This window comes from Schistocerca gregaria, chromosome 2 (assembly GCF_023897955.1).
Source record: "Schistocerca gregaria isolate iqSchGreg1 chromosome 2, iqSchGreg1.2, whole genome shotgun sequence".
Lineage (NCBI taxonomy): Eukaryota > Metazoa > Arthropoda > Insecta > Orthoptera > Acrididae > Schistocerca > Schistocerca gregaria.
Genome location: NC_064921.1, coordinates 506,878,787 through 506,894,156, shown reverse-complemented (window position 1 = coordinate 506,894,156; position 15,370 = coordinate 506,878,787). Strand labels below are relative to the sequence as shown.

At 38.9% G+C, this 15,370-nt stretch overlaps 1 protein-coding gene across 3 annotated transcripts in view; it reads left to right on the top strand.

Annotated features, from left to right (window-relative positions):
• LOC126328921 (serine-protein kinase ATM) overlaps positions 1 to 15,370 on the top strand; it is a 458,551-nt gene that overhangs the window by 365,652 nt on the left and 77,529 nt on the right. For all 3 annotated transcript variants that reach the window (XM_049996079.1, XM_049996081.1, XM_049996080.1), the window contains 3 exons: positions 1,565 to 1,788; positions 2,004 to 2,116; positions 7,784 to 7,928. In XM_049996079.1, the coding sequence (XP_049852036.1) occupies positions 1,565 to 1,788; positions 2,004 to 2,116; positions 7,784 to 7,928 (482 nt within the window). The remainder of the gene's footprint in view (positions 1 to 1,564; positions 1,789 to 2,003; positions 2,117 to 7,783; positions 7,929 to 15,370) is intronic.

The window sequence follows — 15,370 nt, the reverse complement described above, 5'->3', positions numbered from 1 at the left end:
GTATCAACGTGAAAAGCTTATTCCAGTCATATTAGAACATAAGGTTAGTTGATTCTTTTTAAAATGTTTTAAGCATTTCTGAGAAATTTACATTAAAATGTCTTCAATAAAATATTTGTGGTGTCATAATTGGTCTGATACATTTGTGTTGTATAAAAAACTATTCCTTATCATGATTGCTTCAAATAAAACTCAAATGAAGCCAAAACTTTCCCCCACCCCACCACTTTCCTCCTTCTTCCTCTTCTTCAGTAAAAGAAAACATATGATAAATAATATTTGCTAGTATCTACTGTTCTTAAATAGAAATGTTTTACAAATCTTTATAAGCCAGCTTCACTGGAAGAAAAGACTCAATGAGAATCTGAATGAATATTTTCATCGGAGGTAATATGTTCTATGAGATTAGACAAAATCAGCAAACACTGATAAACAATTTAAAGAGAAAAAAATTGTCATTCCTGCCCAAAATTCAGGTAAGTAGTAGATAATAATGGTGAAAGAATAAGAGCATTGAAACAAGAGACAACTAAGTTATGTCAGTCAACCAAGTGATCCAGGAACCTCAAAATAAATTTCAGCCAGCAGGTTTTGAAGTTGTCCCTGCACGAGATGGAATTCACTAACAGTGTTATAGTTTACCAGGCAAATAGCTATCACAAAGGGAATTGATATGAAGACATAATACACGAAAGTCCAGAACCTAACTGCAGAACAGAAAAGATAATAGAATCATCATTTTGTGATGCGAAATTCATGATACATTGTGGGAGAGAGAGAGACCTTTAGCCTTAGTCTCTCTCTCTCTCTCTCTCTCTCTCTCTCTCTCTCTCTCTCTCTCTCTCTCTGTGTGTGTGTGTGTGTGTGTGTGTGTGTGTGTGTGTGTGTGTGTGTGTAAAATTAATTAATTAGAGTAACTTAAAGCATATAGCTCAACAAGATGACTCTGCAGTCCAGTTGCTGTCATAATTTAAATTATATCACAGGTACCAACAATTTTTATCAGAAGCTGTAATGAACCAAAAATTTTGTGAAAAACTAAGCTGCAAAACAACAGAAGCAGTTCTTCAAGCATTTCAAGTTTTGTGGGTTCGAAGCAGCTGTGGGAACTAAGTAGTAATACCTCCCTGACACCAGAATGGAAGCAACACATTGAGAAGATGTCTTCTTGAAGAACTTGTAGCAAAAATAATTTATTTCATCTGATTATTTTCTAGTGGTCTTAGATAATGCATTTGTTAAACATCTACTTCCACCTTTCCCCTCCCCCGGATGTATCTTTTTCACTTCTTCTTGTTTATTATTTAAGAAGTATTAACTACTTTTTGTTCCATTTCAGTAACAAGTTATAAGCTAACAAAGACTCCATATGACGTACATTTTGACCGTTCATAATGAAGTATCTGGGTTATATACACTTGCGAAAATGTGAAAGCAGGGACTCCTGTGCTACCTTGCAAATTCATTTGGTATTGTCTCTGAAGATGTTATTCCACTGTTTCATGTATAATTAAGATAACCTAAAGAGTGTATTGTTACATTAAAGTAACTATGTGTGTTACAGATACTATATTCTGGGTCTGGAATGTGATGATACACATGATTTACAAGTATTTCGAGTGGCACATCTGTGGTTAGAAAACACATTACACAATGACCTAAATGCAGTCCTGAATGAAAGTCTATTTAGAGTGCCAAGTTATAAGTTCTTGCCACTCCTTCCACAATTAATACCACATATGAGTCACATGGAAGATGCTTTCTCCAGAAAAATTAATATGTTGATAGGTAATTATGAATGTATCATTTATAAAACTTACCTCACTCAATAAAGAATAAGAAACTAGTCATATTGGTAACTGAAAACTGAACATAATCTCTTCTAAAGAACACCTGAATTAGTATTAATGTATGATTTTATTTGACTACAAATAATCATTTTACATCTTTTAACTTAATCAACATTGAAAATAATTTTGTGGTGTGTCATTCACCCATTACAGAGCAATGTGCAGTTGACCATCCTCATCATTCATTGCAGCAGATATTGGCTTTGTCAAACTCACACAAAGATAAAGAAATCTGTGGAGTTGACATGCAGTCAGTAATATATGAGGTAAGTTTTCAGACAAGTGATATTCCATAAAAAGTGGCTCTATTCAATTGCTACTAGTAATGTGTTTTTGCTAAATTTTGCAGTATTCAACACTACAAACAGTTCTTGAAAAATGAATGACTTTCCTATTTGATTGCCAAAAACAATGAACTTTTCCTTTTAAGTTGTAAGAAACAGTTTTTGTTGTGGTCTTCAGTCTGGAGACTGGTTTGATTCTACCCTATCATGTGCAAGCTTCATCATCTTCGAGTAACTACGGCAATCTACTTTCTTCTGAATCTGGTTTAGTGTATTCATCTCTTGGTCTCCCTCTATGAGTTTCACTCTCCATACTTCCCTCCAGTACTAAATTGGTGATCCCTTGATGCCACAGAACATGTCCTACCAACCGATCGATTCTTCTAGTTAAGTTGTGCTACAAATTCCTGATCCTCCAAATTCTATTCAGTACCTCCTCATTAGTTTAGTGATCTTCCCATCTGATTTTCATAATTATTCTGAAGCACCTCATTTCAAAAGCTTTTATTCTCTTCTTGTCTATACTATTTACCATCCATGTTTCACTTCCATACAAGGTTATACTCCATAAAAATATTTTCAGAAATGACTTCCTGACACTTAAATCTGTACTTGATATTAACAAATTTCTCTTCTTCAGAGACGCTTTCCTTGCCATAGCCAGTCTACATTTTATATCCTCTGTACTTCGACTATCATCAGTTAATTTGCTCCCCAGGTAGCAAAACTCATTAACTACTTTAAGTGTCTCATTTCCTAATCTAATTCTCTCAGCATCACCTGATTTAATTTGGTTACATTCCATTATCCTCATTTTGCTTTTGTTGATGTTCATCTTATATCCTCCTTTCAAGACACTGTCCATTCCATTCAGCTGCTCTTCTACATCGTTTGCTGTCTGACAGAATTACAATGTCATCGGGAAACCTCAAAGTTTTTATTTCTTCTTCATGGATTTTAATTCCTACTCAAAATTGTTTCTTTTGTTTCCTTTACTGCTTGCTCAATACACAGGTTCAATAATGTCAGGGACAGGCTACAATACTTCTCACTCCCTTCTCAACCTCAGCTTTCCTTTCATGCCCCTTGACTCTTATAACTGCCATCTGGTTTTTGTACAAGTTGTAAATCGCCTTTCACTCCCTGTATTTTACTCCTGCTACCTTTAGAATTTGAAAGAGAGTATTCTGGTCAACATTGTCAAAAGCTTTCTCTAAGTCTACAAATGCTAGAAACATAGGTTTGCCTTTCCTTAATATATCTTCTAAGGTAAGTCATAGGGTTAGTATCCCTCGAAATGTTCCAACATTTTAGGGAATCCAAAATGATCTTCCCCGAGGTCAGCTTCTACCAGTTTTTCCATTTGTCTATAAAGAATTCATGTTAGTATTTTGCAACTGTGACCTATTAAACTGATAGTTCCGTAATTTTCACACATGTCAACATCTTTCTTTGAGATTGGAATTATTATATTCTTCTTGAAGTCTGAGGGTATTTCATCTGTCTCAAACATCTCACTCACCAGATGATAGAGTTTTGTTGTGGCTGACTCCCCAAAGGCTATCAGTACTTCTAATGGAATTTTGTCTACCCCTGGGGTCTTGTTTTGACTTAATTCTTTCAGTCCTCTGTCAAATTCTTCACGCATTATCATATCTCCCATTTCATCTTCATCTACGCCCTTTTCCATTTCCACAATATAGCCCTAAAGTATATCGCCCTCATATAGACACTCTATATACTCTTTCTACCTTCCTGCTTTCCCTTCTTTGCTTAAGACTGGTTTTCTATCTCAGCTCTTGATATTCATACAGGTGGTTCTCTTTTCTCCAGGAATCTCTTTAATTTTCCTGTAGGCAGTATCTATCTTACCCCTAGTTATATATGCCTCTTCACCCTTGCATTTGTCCTCTAGCCATTTTGAACTTCTTGTCGATCTCATTTTTGAGACGTTTGTTTTCCTTTTTGCCTGTTTCATTTACTGCTGCTTTATATTTTCTCCTTTCATCAATTAAATTCAATCTCTCTTCTGTTATCAAAGATTTCTACTAACACTCGTCTTTTTACCTACTCGAGCCTCTGTTGCCTTCACTATTTCATCTCACAAAGCTACCACTCTTCTTCTACTATATTTCTTTCCCCTGTTCTTGTGAATCTTTCCATCTGAAACTCTGTACAACCTCTCGTTCTTTCAGTTTATCCAGGTCCCATCTCCTTAAATTACTACATTTTTGCAATTGTTTTCAGTTTTAATCTACAGTTCATAACCAAGAAATTGTGGTCATTATCTCCATCTTCCCTTGGAAATATGTTACAATCTAAAACCTGGTTCCTAAATCTCTGTTTTACCATTATATAATCTATCTGAAACTTTTCATTGTCTCCAGACCTCACCCACGTGTACAACCTCTTTTCGTGACTCTTAACCCAAGAGTTAGCCATGATTAAGTTATGCTCTGTGCAAAATACTACCAGGCGGCTTCCTCTTTTATTCCTTACCCTCAGTCCTTATTCACCTACTACTTTCCCTTGTCTTCCTTTTCCTATTATCGAATTCCAGTCCCCCATAACTGTTAAGTTTTCGGCTCCCTTAACTAATTTATTTTATACCATTCTACAGTTTTTCAGTTCTTCATCATCTATGGAGTTTGTTGGTTTATAAACTTGTACTACTGTGGTAGGCGTGGGCTTCATGTCTATCTTGTCTACAATAATGTGTCCACTATGCTGTTCATAGTAGCTTATCTGCATTCCTACTTTTTTATTCTTTATTAAACCAACGTCTACTTTACCCTATTTGATTTTGCATTTATAACCCTGGTCAGAAGTCTTGTTCCTCCTGTCATCAAACTTCACTAATTCTCAATATATCTAACTTTGACCTATCCATTTCCTTTTTTAAATTTTCTAACCTATCTGCCAATTAAGGGATCTGACATTCCACGCTCTAATCCACAGAATGCCAGCTTTGTTTCCCCTGATGACGACATCCTCCTGAGTAGTCCCCTCCTGGAGATCCAAATGGGGGACTATTTTTCCTCCAGAATATTTTACCCAAAAGGACGCCATCATCATTAACCATACAGTAGAGCTGCATGCCATCGGAAAAAAGTTATGGCTGTAGTTTCCCCTTTCTATCAGCCGTTTGCAGTACCAGCACAGCAAGGCCATTTTAGGTGATGTTAAAGGCCAGATCAGTCAATCATCCAGACTGTTGCCCCTACAACTACTGAGAAGGTTACTGCCTCTTTTTCAGGAACCACATGTTTGGCCTCTCAACAGATACCTATCCATTGTGGTTGCACCTACAATATAGCTATTTGTATCGCTGAGGCACGCAAGCCTTCTCACCAATGGCAAGATCCATGGTGGATGAGGGAGAAAAAACAGTATGAAACTGTCTTTTTCAGCCAGCAGGAATGCATCAGCTGGGTATTAGGCGTCAAATGATTTCCATTCAGCTGCAGTAAAATCATATGGAGGTTATGAAAGGCACTAAAATAAAATTTTAAAAAAAAGACAAATTATATTCAGTATCAGTGATTCTCACAGTAAGAATTTAATTTTGAAAGAAAGGGATTAAGTTATTCCTGAACAATCAGTTGCATGATGTAATGTGCCAGTTTTGCTGTCTATTAATGAGAGGTGGGCAAACGTTGCTACAGGATGGTGCATCTTCTCTCCCACCCAGACATTGTGTGTTTGTTTAGATGAATTTCAGTAAAACTGTTTATTGGTATATTGAGCTGGAGCAGACCCAACTTTGTGCCTCCATCAAGTAGATGTGGCCTGGCATCGAACCACAATATCTTCGTATCTGATGTACCAGTGATGGTTGTACCGGGAAGCCTTATACATTGCTGAGGAGAAGAATTGATGATGTGCAAGGTGCCAGCCAGCTGATGCCAATGTATTATTCTTGCAGGCCAAAGTAACTGCAGTTTTTGCGCATGCTGGCAGTGTTGAATCTCGGACACCAAGAAGTTGGGCCAGTGGGTGCCCATAGATGCTGTCTGAGCTGTTACATGGCCCCCACGAGCTCTGTCTCCAAATTCTTTGCTGCTGGGTGGTCATCGAACTTGACTGTTAGAAGTATTTCTGTTATGGTTTGTTTTGCTGATAATGAGGACTCACCAACCATCAGCGGCCAACAACTCAGTTGGAGTGCTCACATCACAGTTACGATAGCACAAACCAGTTACGTTGGCCACTGGTGCAGCATATATATATGAATCATGATAACACCTTTAGCATCTGCTAAGGCCTGAAGATGATGCATTGAAGTGCCGAAACTGGTGGCTTCACAGTAAATAAAATCATAAGAATGGCTGTAGACATTTCATTTTTATATAATTTGGGTTTGTATCTATGTAGTACATCTCAAATATGATCAGTATGAAGCAAAGTGAGGTGCAAGGAATGAGTACATTTTGCTTGGATGAATGTGATATTTTTGGTTGCTAATGTGCCTCACAGCTACCACTATTGTTTCTCCCTATGTAGGTCGGCGACAACAAAATATTTTTGCATTTGGATTTTTGCATTTAGTGACTGAAATTTTGTGAGAAGATTTTGCCACAGCGAAAAGCACCTTTGTTTTAATGATGTCCACCTCAATTCCTCCATCATTTCAGTGACACTCTATCCCTTATTTCGTGATAATACAAAACCTTCAGAAAAATGAAAGAAAATACAAGTAGAAATACTGCACCTCCACATGCTCAGCTCAGTTCCCTTTCGCCTCCTCTCAGATCGCATTCAGAAGAAACCAATTTTTACCCAATTCCAGTTGTAATTTAGCCTTTTGTGGCATTTTTGAGTAGTCTCTGTTCCTCAACATGGCTTTCTTTGATTGTTCGTTGTTGCTGAGTTGCATAGTTTGTAACCAGCCTTGCAGCAGTGCCAATGCTTGTAGCTAAAATTTTGAATATAGAAACACAAAGAGCATTTAAAGTTCTCCTAAGGTCCACCAATTTCACACAAATTGGATATCATCACCAGGGATAACTATGTTATTTCGCTTAAAAGGTTCAGTGATGCTACTAAGTACATGGTTTTTGTTCCTTTTGACTGTCTGTAATAGTTGATAAAATAAGGGAGAACCCCAAATAATCAATATTTTATTGGGCAATGAATCCAGTCTCCCGTCATCTCCCTTCAACATAAGGCTTATCATGCTTTCTTGGATTACGATTCCATAGCATGTGAATTGGTTCATGTTATGTCACTGCTGCATATCGCTTAATTACGTACCACACAGTTGCCTCCTTAGCATGTAGTCTTTTTAAGAATAAAGCTAACAGTTGTCCCTATCTAAAAAGTGTCTCAATCAGTATATAAACACCTATATGTATCTCACAGTTTAGAAATTTCACTACACTACTTTCACTTGTTAGATATCAGAAGGAAAATGTACAATGGCATATAATACCAGAAAGTAAAACAACTTAATCAGTACAGTGCTCAGCTGCAATAAACAGTAATAGCATCCTCACAATTTTTGACTTTGTAGTCCAACATATTTTTGTTATCTTGAAAAATTTTGTTTGGGCTGAATCATCAAAATTTTGGTGCCAGTTGTTGGACTGTAATAACGTCTTCAAGTTATTCAACCAAGCTATTTATTTCAGTTTCTGTTTCCTCTTTCAGTCCCGTGTTATTGGTGCACAACAGATGGTGGAGAGGCTGAAAAAAAGTTCTGGTAATATTGCACCTCTACTTCAACAAATGGAAAAAGTAGCAGCAGCACTGATTAGCCTTGCATATTACAGCTCAAAAGACAACAGTAAAACTGGTAAGAAACAAATATTTCTTCATTGTTTCTAATTATTTGTAACAATTTCTGTATAAAACTGGGAAAATTATCTTCACCTCTTTTTTCACATAGTTCTCTTAGTTGATTTGTAGCATAGGTTCCTATATTAATTTTAATCAGATTCAGGACATTTTCAAAAAACAACACAAAAATTCAAGACAGATGAGTAAAAATCTGGATGCGATAGACTTATTGTCTGTACAATTACATTTACGTGACTACTTTCGAATTCACATTTAAGTATCTGGCAGAGGGTTCATCAAACCACTTTCACACTATTTCTCTATTGTTCCAATCACAAACAGAGCACAAAAAAACACTTTAATTATACTGTACAAACTCTAATTTTTCTTATTTTAATGCGATGATCATTTCTCCCTCTGTAGGTGGGCATCAACAAAATGGTTTCACATTCGGAGAAGAAAGTTGATGACTGAAATTTAATGAAAAGATCTTGCCTTAATGAAAAATGATATTTTAAAATGATTGCTGCCCCAACTCACATATCATACCAATAGCACTCTCCGCACTGTTTCATGGTAGTACAAATGATTTGTCCTTTTTTGGACATCTTCTGTGTCCTCTGTCAGTCCTGTCTTATAAGGATCCCATAAAGCACAGTAATGCACCAGTGAAGGATGAACAAGCATAGTGTATTCACTTTCTTTAATCAATTTGTTGCATCTTCTTCAGTGGACACTTGTCAGTTCATTGACAGGATGCTGGAAATTGCAGTCACCCTACAAATAAGACTGGTTAGAAAACACTTGGGTGACACTTCATCAAATGTTAATTAAGTGTGTGTGAACCACACAAAATGGGACTAGCAGGTGATACACAACATATACAGCCTGAGTCAGCACAAATAGTCACATCTTAATTAGACTGCTGGAGAGTGAGATGAAAGCACTAATAAAGTTGAACTGCCAGAAGCTTGGAGATAGGTGGCAGTTACACAGTTTCAAGGACCAATGTTAAATGCAGAATCTAGAAATGTACTTGCACCTCCCACCTGGCATTCCTGTAGCGATTGTGATCATAAGATTAAGCTAATTACAGCACACACAGTGGCCTTTAAACAGTCATATTTCTTATGCTTATGTTGTTGTTGTTGTTGTTGTTGTTATTGTTGTCTTTAGTCCGGAAACTGGTTTGTTGCTACTCCATCCTGTGCAAGCTTCATCATCTCCCAGTACCTACTGCAACCTACATCCTTCTGAATCTGCTTAGTGTATTCATCTCTTGGTCTCCCTCTACAATTTTTAGCCTCCATGCTGCCCTCCAATACTAAATTGGTGATCCTTTGATGCCTCGGAACATGTCTTAAGAACCGATCCCTTCTTCTAGTCAAATTGTGCCACAAGTTTCTCTTCTCCCCAATTCTATTCACTACCTACTCGTTAGGTATGTGATCTACCCATCATACATTTAGCATTCTTCTGTAGCACCACATTTCAAAAGCTTCTATTCTCTTCCTCTCTAAAGTATTTATCATCCATGTTTCACTGCCATACATGTCTACACTCCATACAAATACTTTCAGGAAGGACTTCCTGACACTTAAATCTATACTTGATGTTAATAAATTTCTGTTCTTCAGAATTGCTTCCCTTGCCATAGTCAGTCTACATTTTATATCCTCTCTACTACAACCATCATCAGTTACTTTGCTCTCCAAATAGCAAAACTCCTTTACTACTTTAAGTGTCTCATTTCCTGATCTAATTCCCATAGCATCACCCAACTTAATTCGACTACATTCCATTATCCTCATTTCGCTTTTGTTGATGTTCATCTTATATCCTCCTTTCAAGACACCGTCCATTCCTTTCAACTGCTCTTCCAGGTCCTTTGCTGTCTCTGACAGCTTATATGCAATAGGAATGGGGGAAAAGCCTAGTGTGTGTCAGAACGCTCGTTACCCTTTTCCATGCACTTCGCAGTGGTTTGCAGGGTATATATGTAGATTTAGAAGTAATGGATGGCTTTGAGTTGTTGGTTAGTATGCTAGCATCTAATGACATTAGTGTCATTGGTACCTCTGATTATCAGTAAAACATAAGATGGCAAAAACAGAATGTAAAATGTCATGACTGAGATTACACCTGGTCTCAAACAGTGGTAAGTCCAGGTTGTAACATCAACAGTTATGAAAAGGATAGGTTTCTGCCTACCATAAAGATGGCACATTGAGTTGCACACCGACACAGTTAAAAGACTGTTGCACACTAACCTCCAGCCAAAGCCATCCTCAGAAAAGAAGGAAAAACACACATTTTCACAAGCATGCACACCTCACGCACACATGACTGCTATCTCCAGCTGCCCCAGCCAGATTGTAACTGTTGTGTTGGGAATGGGATCGGGAAAGGGGGGGGGGGGGGGGGGCTGCCTGGTGGAGCAGGCTGCAGGGACTACTGGAGAATGTGGCAGGGCAAGGCTGTCGAGTGCTTTTGGAGAAGGGGGAGGGGGAGGTGAGCGGACAAGGAGAGGAGCAGAGAGGGGAATAACTGGTGGATGCATTGGCAGAGAGTGAGCACAATGATTGTGGGGCATGTGATGTGAAATGGGAGAAGGCTACAGGACAAAGGGTGCAGAAACTGTTTGGTTCCCTTTGAAGGGAAGGTATTCAAACAAGTCCCTGCACAGCCATGGGCACATGCATGGCACTCTCCTAAGCCAACCTGTTTATGGGCTATGCAGAGGAAACATTCCTAGCCTCCCAAACTCCAGCTCTGGTTCAGGTTTGTTGGCGATATCTTAAAGATCTGGACTAAGAGCCAAGACTCCCTATCCTTATACCTTCACAACTTCAACCCCTTCTCTTCCATCCGCTACACCTTGTCCTTCTGAACCCAGTGTGCCACCTTCCTTGATGCTGACCACCACCTCTCCAATTGCTCCATCCACATCTCTGCCCACATTACACTCACCAACAGTACTCCCATTTTAACAGCTGTCATTCCTTCCACACCAGAAAATTCGTCCCTTACAGCCTCACCACCCAGGGACGATATATCTGCAGTCACTATAACGCTCTTGTCCTGTATATTGAAGATCTCGCAAAGGCTTTCACAGACAGGCACAGCCCCCAGACATAGTCTGCAAACAGATATTGCCACACACCCGCAGTCCTCCAACCACCCCCAAGAACCAGCTATAAAGCTGTACCCCCCTTCATTATCCAGTACCATCACAGACTGGAACAACTGAACCACATCTTTCATCAGGGCTTTGATTATCTATTATCATGCCCTGAAATGAGGAACATTGTACCCAAGATCCTTCCCTCCTTTCCTAAACTGCTGTTTCATCTCCCACCCAACCTTCACATCATCTTAGTCCATCCCTATGCCACTCCCATCCCACCCTCTTGCAGCAGGGATCCTACCTCTGTTGAACATCTGGGTGCAAGATTTACCCTAATCCTTCCAACCAGCACTTCCTATTCCAGTCCTGATGCAGGCTTATCCTACCCTCTCAGAGCTCTGGCAACCTATGAAAGCAGCCATACCACATACCTGCTCTGCTGAAAACATTCCACAGTCTTTTTATGTTGATACGACTCCCAAACTGTTGTTGAGAACAAAGTTGATCGCCCTGTGGCACAAAGTGCAGTTGAACACAACATGCTTAGTTTCAGTGGCTGCTTCACAGCAGTGGCCATCTGCAGTCTCCCCTCCACCACCAACTTTTCTGAACTGTGCAGGTGGGAGTTACCCTTAGAACATATTCTCCACTCCAAAAATGATCTTGACCTCACCCTACAAAATGTACTGTCCCCACACTTTCCACACAACAGTATCTGCCCCCTATCCTATAACCTCCTCCTAATTCACATCACATCCCCCGCCCTCCGCCCTCACTGTGCTCACTCTCTGCTAACACTTCCACCAGTATTTGCCCCTCTCTGTGCCTCTCCTTTCCTATTCCCCCACCGAGCGAGGTGGTGCAGTGGTTAGACACTGGACTCGCATTCGGGAGGACGACAATTCAATCCCGCGTCCGGCCGTCTTTATTTAGGTTTTCCGTGATTTCCCTAAATCGCTCCAGGCAAATGCCGGGATGGTTCCTTTGAAAGGGCACGGCCGACTTCCTTCCCTAATCCGATGAGACCGATGACCTCACTGTCTCGTCTCCTTCCCCAAAACAACCCAACCCTCCTATCCCCCCCTCTCCCTCCTCCCTCCCAGCGTCACAACACTGCCCGCAGGCAGCCTTGTCCTATTGTCTTTTACCACTGTCCCTGCACAGACAGACAGGGTTCTCCCCCCCCCCTCTCACCCCCCCCTCTCTCTCTCTCTCTCTCTCACACACACACACACACACACACACACACACACACACACACACACACACTGCTATCCCTGCCCCACCCATGATTGATGTTGATGCAACAGTTGCTGTCTGGCTAGAGCAGCTGAAGATAGTGATCATGTGTGCATGCTTGTGTGAATGTGTGTGTTGTTTTTCTTCCTTTTCTGAAGAAGACTTTGGTCAGAAGCGTAGGATGCAACAGTCTTTTTGTTGTGCGTGCCTGCAACTCAGTGTGTCATCTTTACACTATTTCACTATTGTTGGTCTCAGTGTATTTTAATGGTTTTTAATTAGACCAGTGCTTGTCGTAGTAATCTTATTACTTACCACGCACATTTTAATGTTCTACACAATAATGACTTGATCTCTTCCCAGAACACGATAAGTCAACAAGCATGTGAAAGTAGGATTATCCATAAGTTGTTCAGTGTTTTTGCAAATTGAAACAGCCACTTCAAATAATCTATGTATTTAACAGGTTTATACGTACTGTCTACATTCATCTGACCTGAACTCAGCTGAGTAATGTACCTGCAGTTGAAGAGTCAGTATTTAGTAGCCCTTTCCTTTCAAAATAAATTAAATCTACTTATCAGGACTAACTGGAAAGTTCTCAGAATGACTGGAATATGTTCATTGCATGCGTTCCAGACACATACTTAGTTTCATGATCTATTACAATCTATCGTTTAAATTTTCACGTGCTGCTTTGTCAGCCAGGTAACTGAAATGAGAGTATATCCATGTAATAGTTTTCAACATTTAAGTATGCCTTCAAGATTGCATTTAAAATTTGAATAAAATTCTTTGCATGGTCTTTATATTTCATCAACTGCATGAATTCAGGCGCAAAACAAATTGTCTTAAAGATGAATATTTATGGAAGTTTCAGCAACTTCCACCATCATGTGAAACACAGTTAGCATTCAAAGAATGGTTGAAGAGGATTTACTTTGTCCATTTCTACACATTCAGTGTAGTTCTTGGCATTAGATCAGTGGAAATCTCTACAGTTTTGTTAAAGAATCTTTTCTGTGGCCAAAAATTATCCAATCAGTGAACACCACAACATGTTTTCCGGTAGGAGTAGGATATTTGATAGTTTGGCCATGACTGGATACTTGACAGGTTTCAGTGTGCAAGTATTCTACTCCTTAACTCGTAAAAAATATCTGTCTGTTCAGATATGATCCAAAGACAGCATACAAGTCATGGGTCCACATATTCCTCAGTAATACCTGTGCAACAGTAGTGAAGAGGTAAAACAATGTGAACAAGGGTTTGGTGTATGTGTTCTTGTTGCAATTAGCACAATAATAAGCACAAACTATCATAGAAGATGACTGTTCGCTTAATATTTTCAAAAGAATTCTAGCTAAACAGCCAAAGATGTGCAAGCATTGAAAATTGTTCCACCATGCTAATGCATATGCTGTCACTGTTGCCAAAACTACAACCATTTGCTGAGGGATTCCAAATCTACACACTCCCACATCTAATGCACAGCCCATACCAATTTCTTTCTATTTGTAAAACTGACTGCAACAATTTTGGGCATTACATAGGCCCCAGAATTGATTGCCTTTCACTATAAAGCTTTTAATAAAATATTTTTTATTTAGGCCTACCTTATTTTGAATGTTTGTATGCAGCTTTTGACGGATGAAGAAGGCAATGTGTGTTCTAATAGCAAAAAGATATTTCTGTTTACAGTTCAACAATTCTCAGATTTTTTTATTTTAATCAAGCTGTGAAATATTGCCTTTTGCCAAATTTCATAATTCTACTTCAACAGGAAGTACCCTATAGGTTTTGATTAGTAAGTTTGTGAGAATCATAATATGTGACATAAATGGCCAAATCTGTTGGTTACAACAACGTAGAAGCTTAAATTTTTTGCTCTGCCATGGGACCATAGACCCTAGTAAGCAACATAAATTTGAATTTGATACAACAATCTGTTCATGTTGAAAAAATATTTGTTCATGTTAGATTTTTCCCTTTACCTGTACCATGAAACCTTGCATCTTGCTAAGTTTCATGATTCCAGGTCAATGGGAAGTACCCTATATGTGTTGATGTGTGGATTTGCAAGTTCAAAGTATGTGACATAAATGTTTGAATCTTTTGATTGAATTGACTTACAAGCTTAAATGTCTTATACCACCAAGAGATTATAAATTTGAACTTGATACCCCAACCTGTTAGCACTAGTTCCCACCTGTGGAGTTCTGAGAAACTGGTATCTGGGGAAAGAATCCAGATGGCGCATGTGGTCAAACAAGACCAAGTCCCGACTGTCATGTTGTATAGCCTGCTCTGCAACAGGATATTGTGTGTTGCTGGTATGCATCGTCTTCCTCTGCCCATTCATCATAACTGGTAACTTGGTGGTAGTCATGCTGATTTAAAAGACTGTATGGTGTTTACATAACAGCTGTTGTACGGCATGTGTGGTTTCACAGGTGTCTTTCCATTTGATAGTATATGTTTTGCCAGTTACAAGGCTGGTGTGTTCGGTGGTAGGAGGGTACATAGGACAAGTCTTGCAGCAGGAATGGTCACTAGGGTAGGAGCCATCAGGAATGGTCACTAGGGTAGGGAGATGGGTGCAGAAGGAGCACAGTACCAGGATTGGATATGATGGTGCAGGAAATCTGCTTTTGAACAACCATTGAAATTGTCGATCTTCACATTAATTCCATTGTGTTTAGTCTTTATTATGACAATGTCAGTGCAGGAACTCTCCTTAAGATACTGCTTAAATTATTATTGTCTGCACTGCACCTCTTTATGCAGGATTTCAGCGGCGAGTGAAATGATGAACAGATAGGTGTTGACTATATAATGGTGCAAATAAATATTCCTTTTCTAATAATTTTATATAATATTTTCAATGAACAGTTAAAATACCCATTTTTTAACAATGGTGGTATGACAGATCCAAGCATACATCCGTACGCTACCATGAAACAAAGAGGGTGTAGATATAGGAATCAATAAATTGAAGAGAGTATTTCTTACATGGTTTCATACAGTTATTTAACGATGTATCAAAACATTATCCTTGCCATAAAACAACTCATTAATTTACTTTTGGCGGT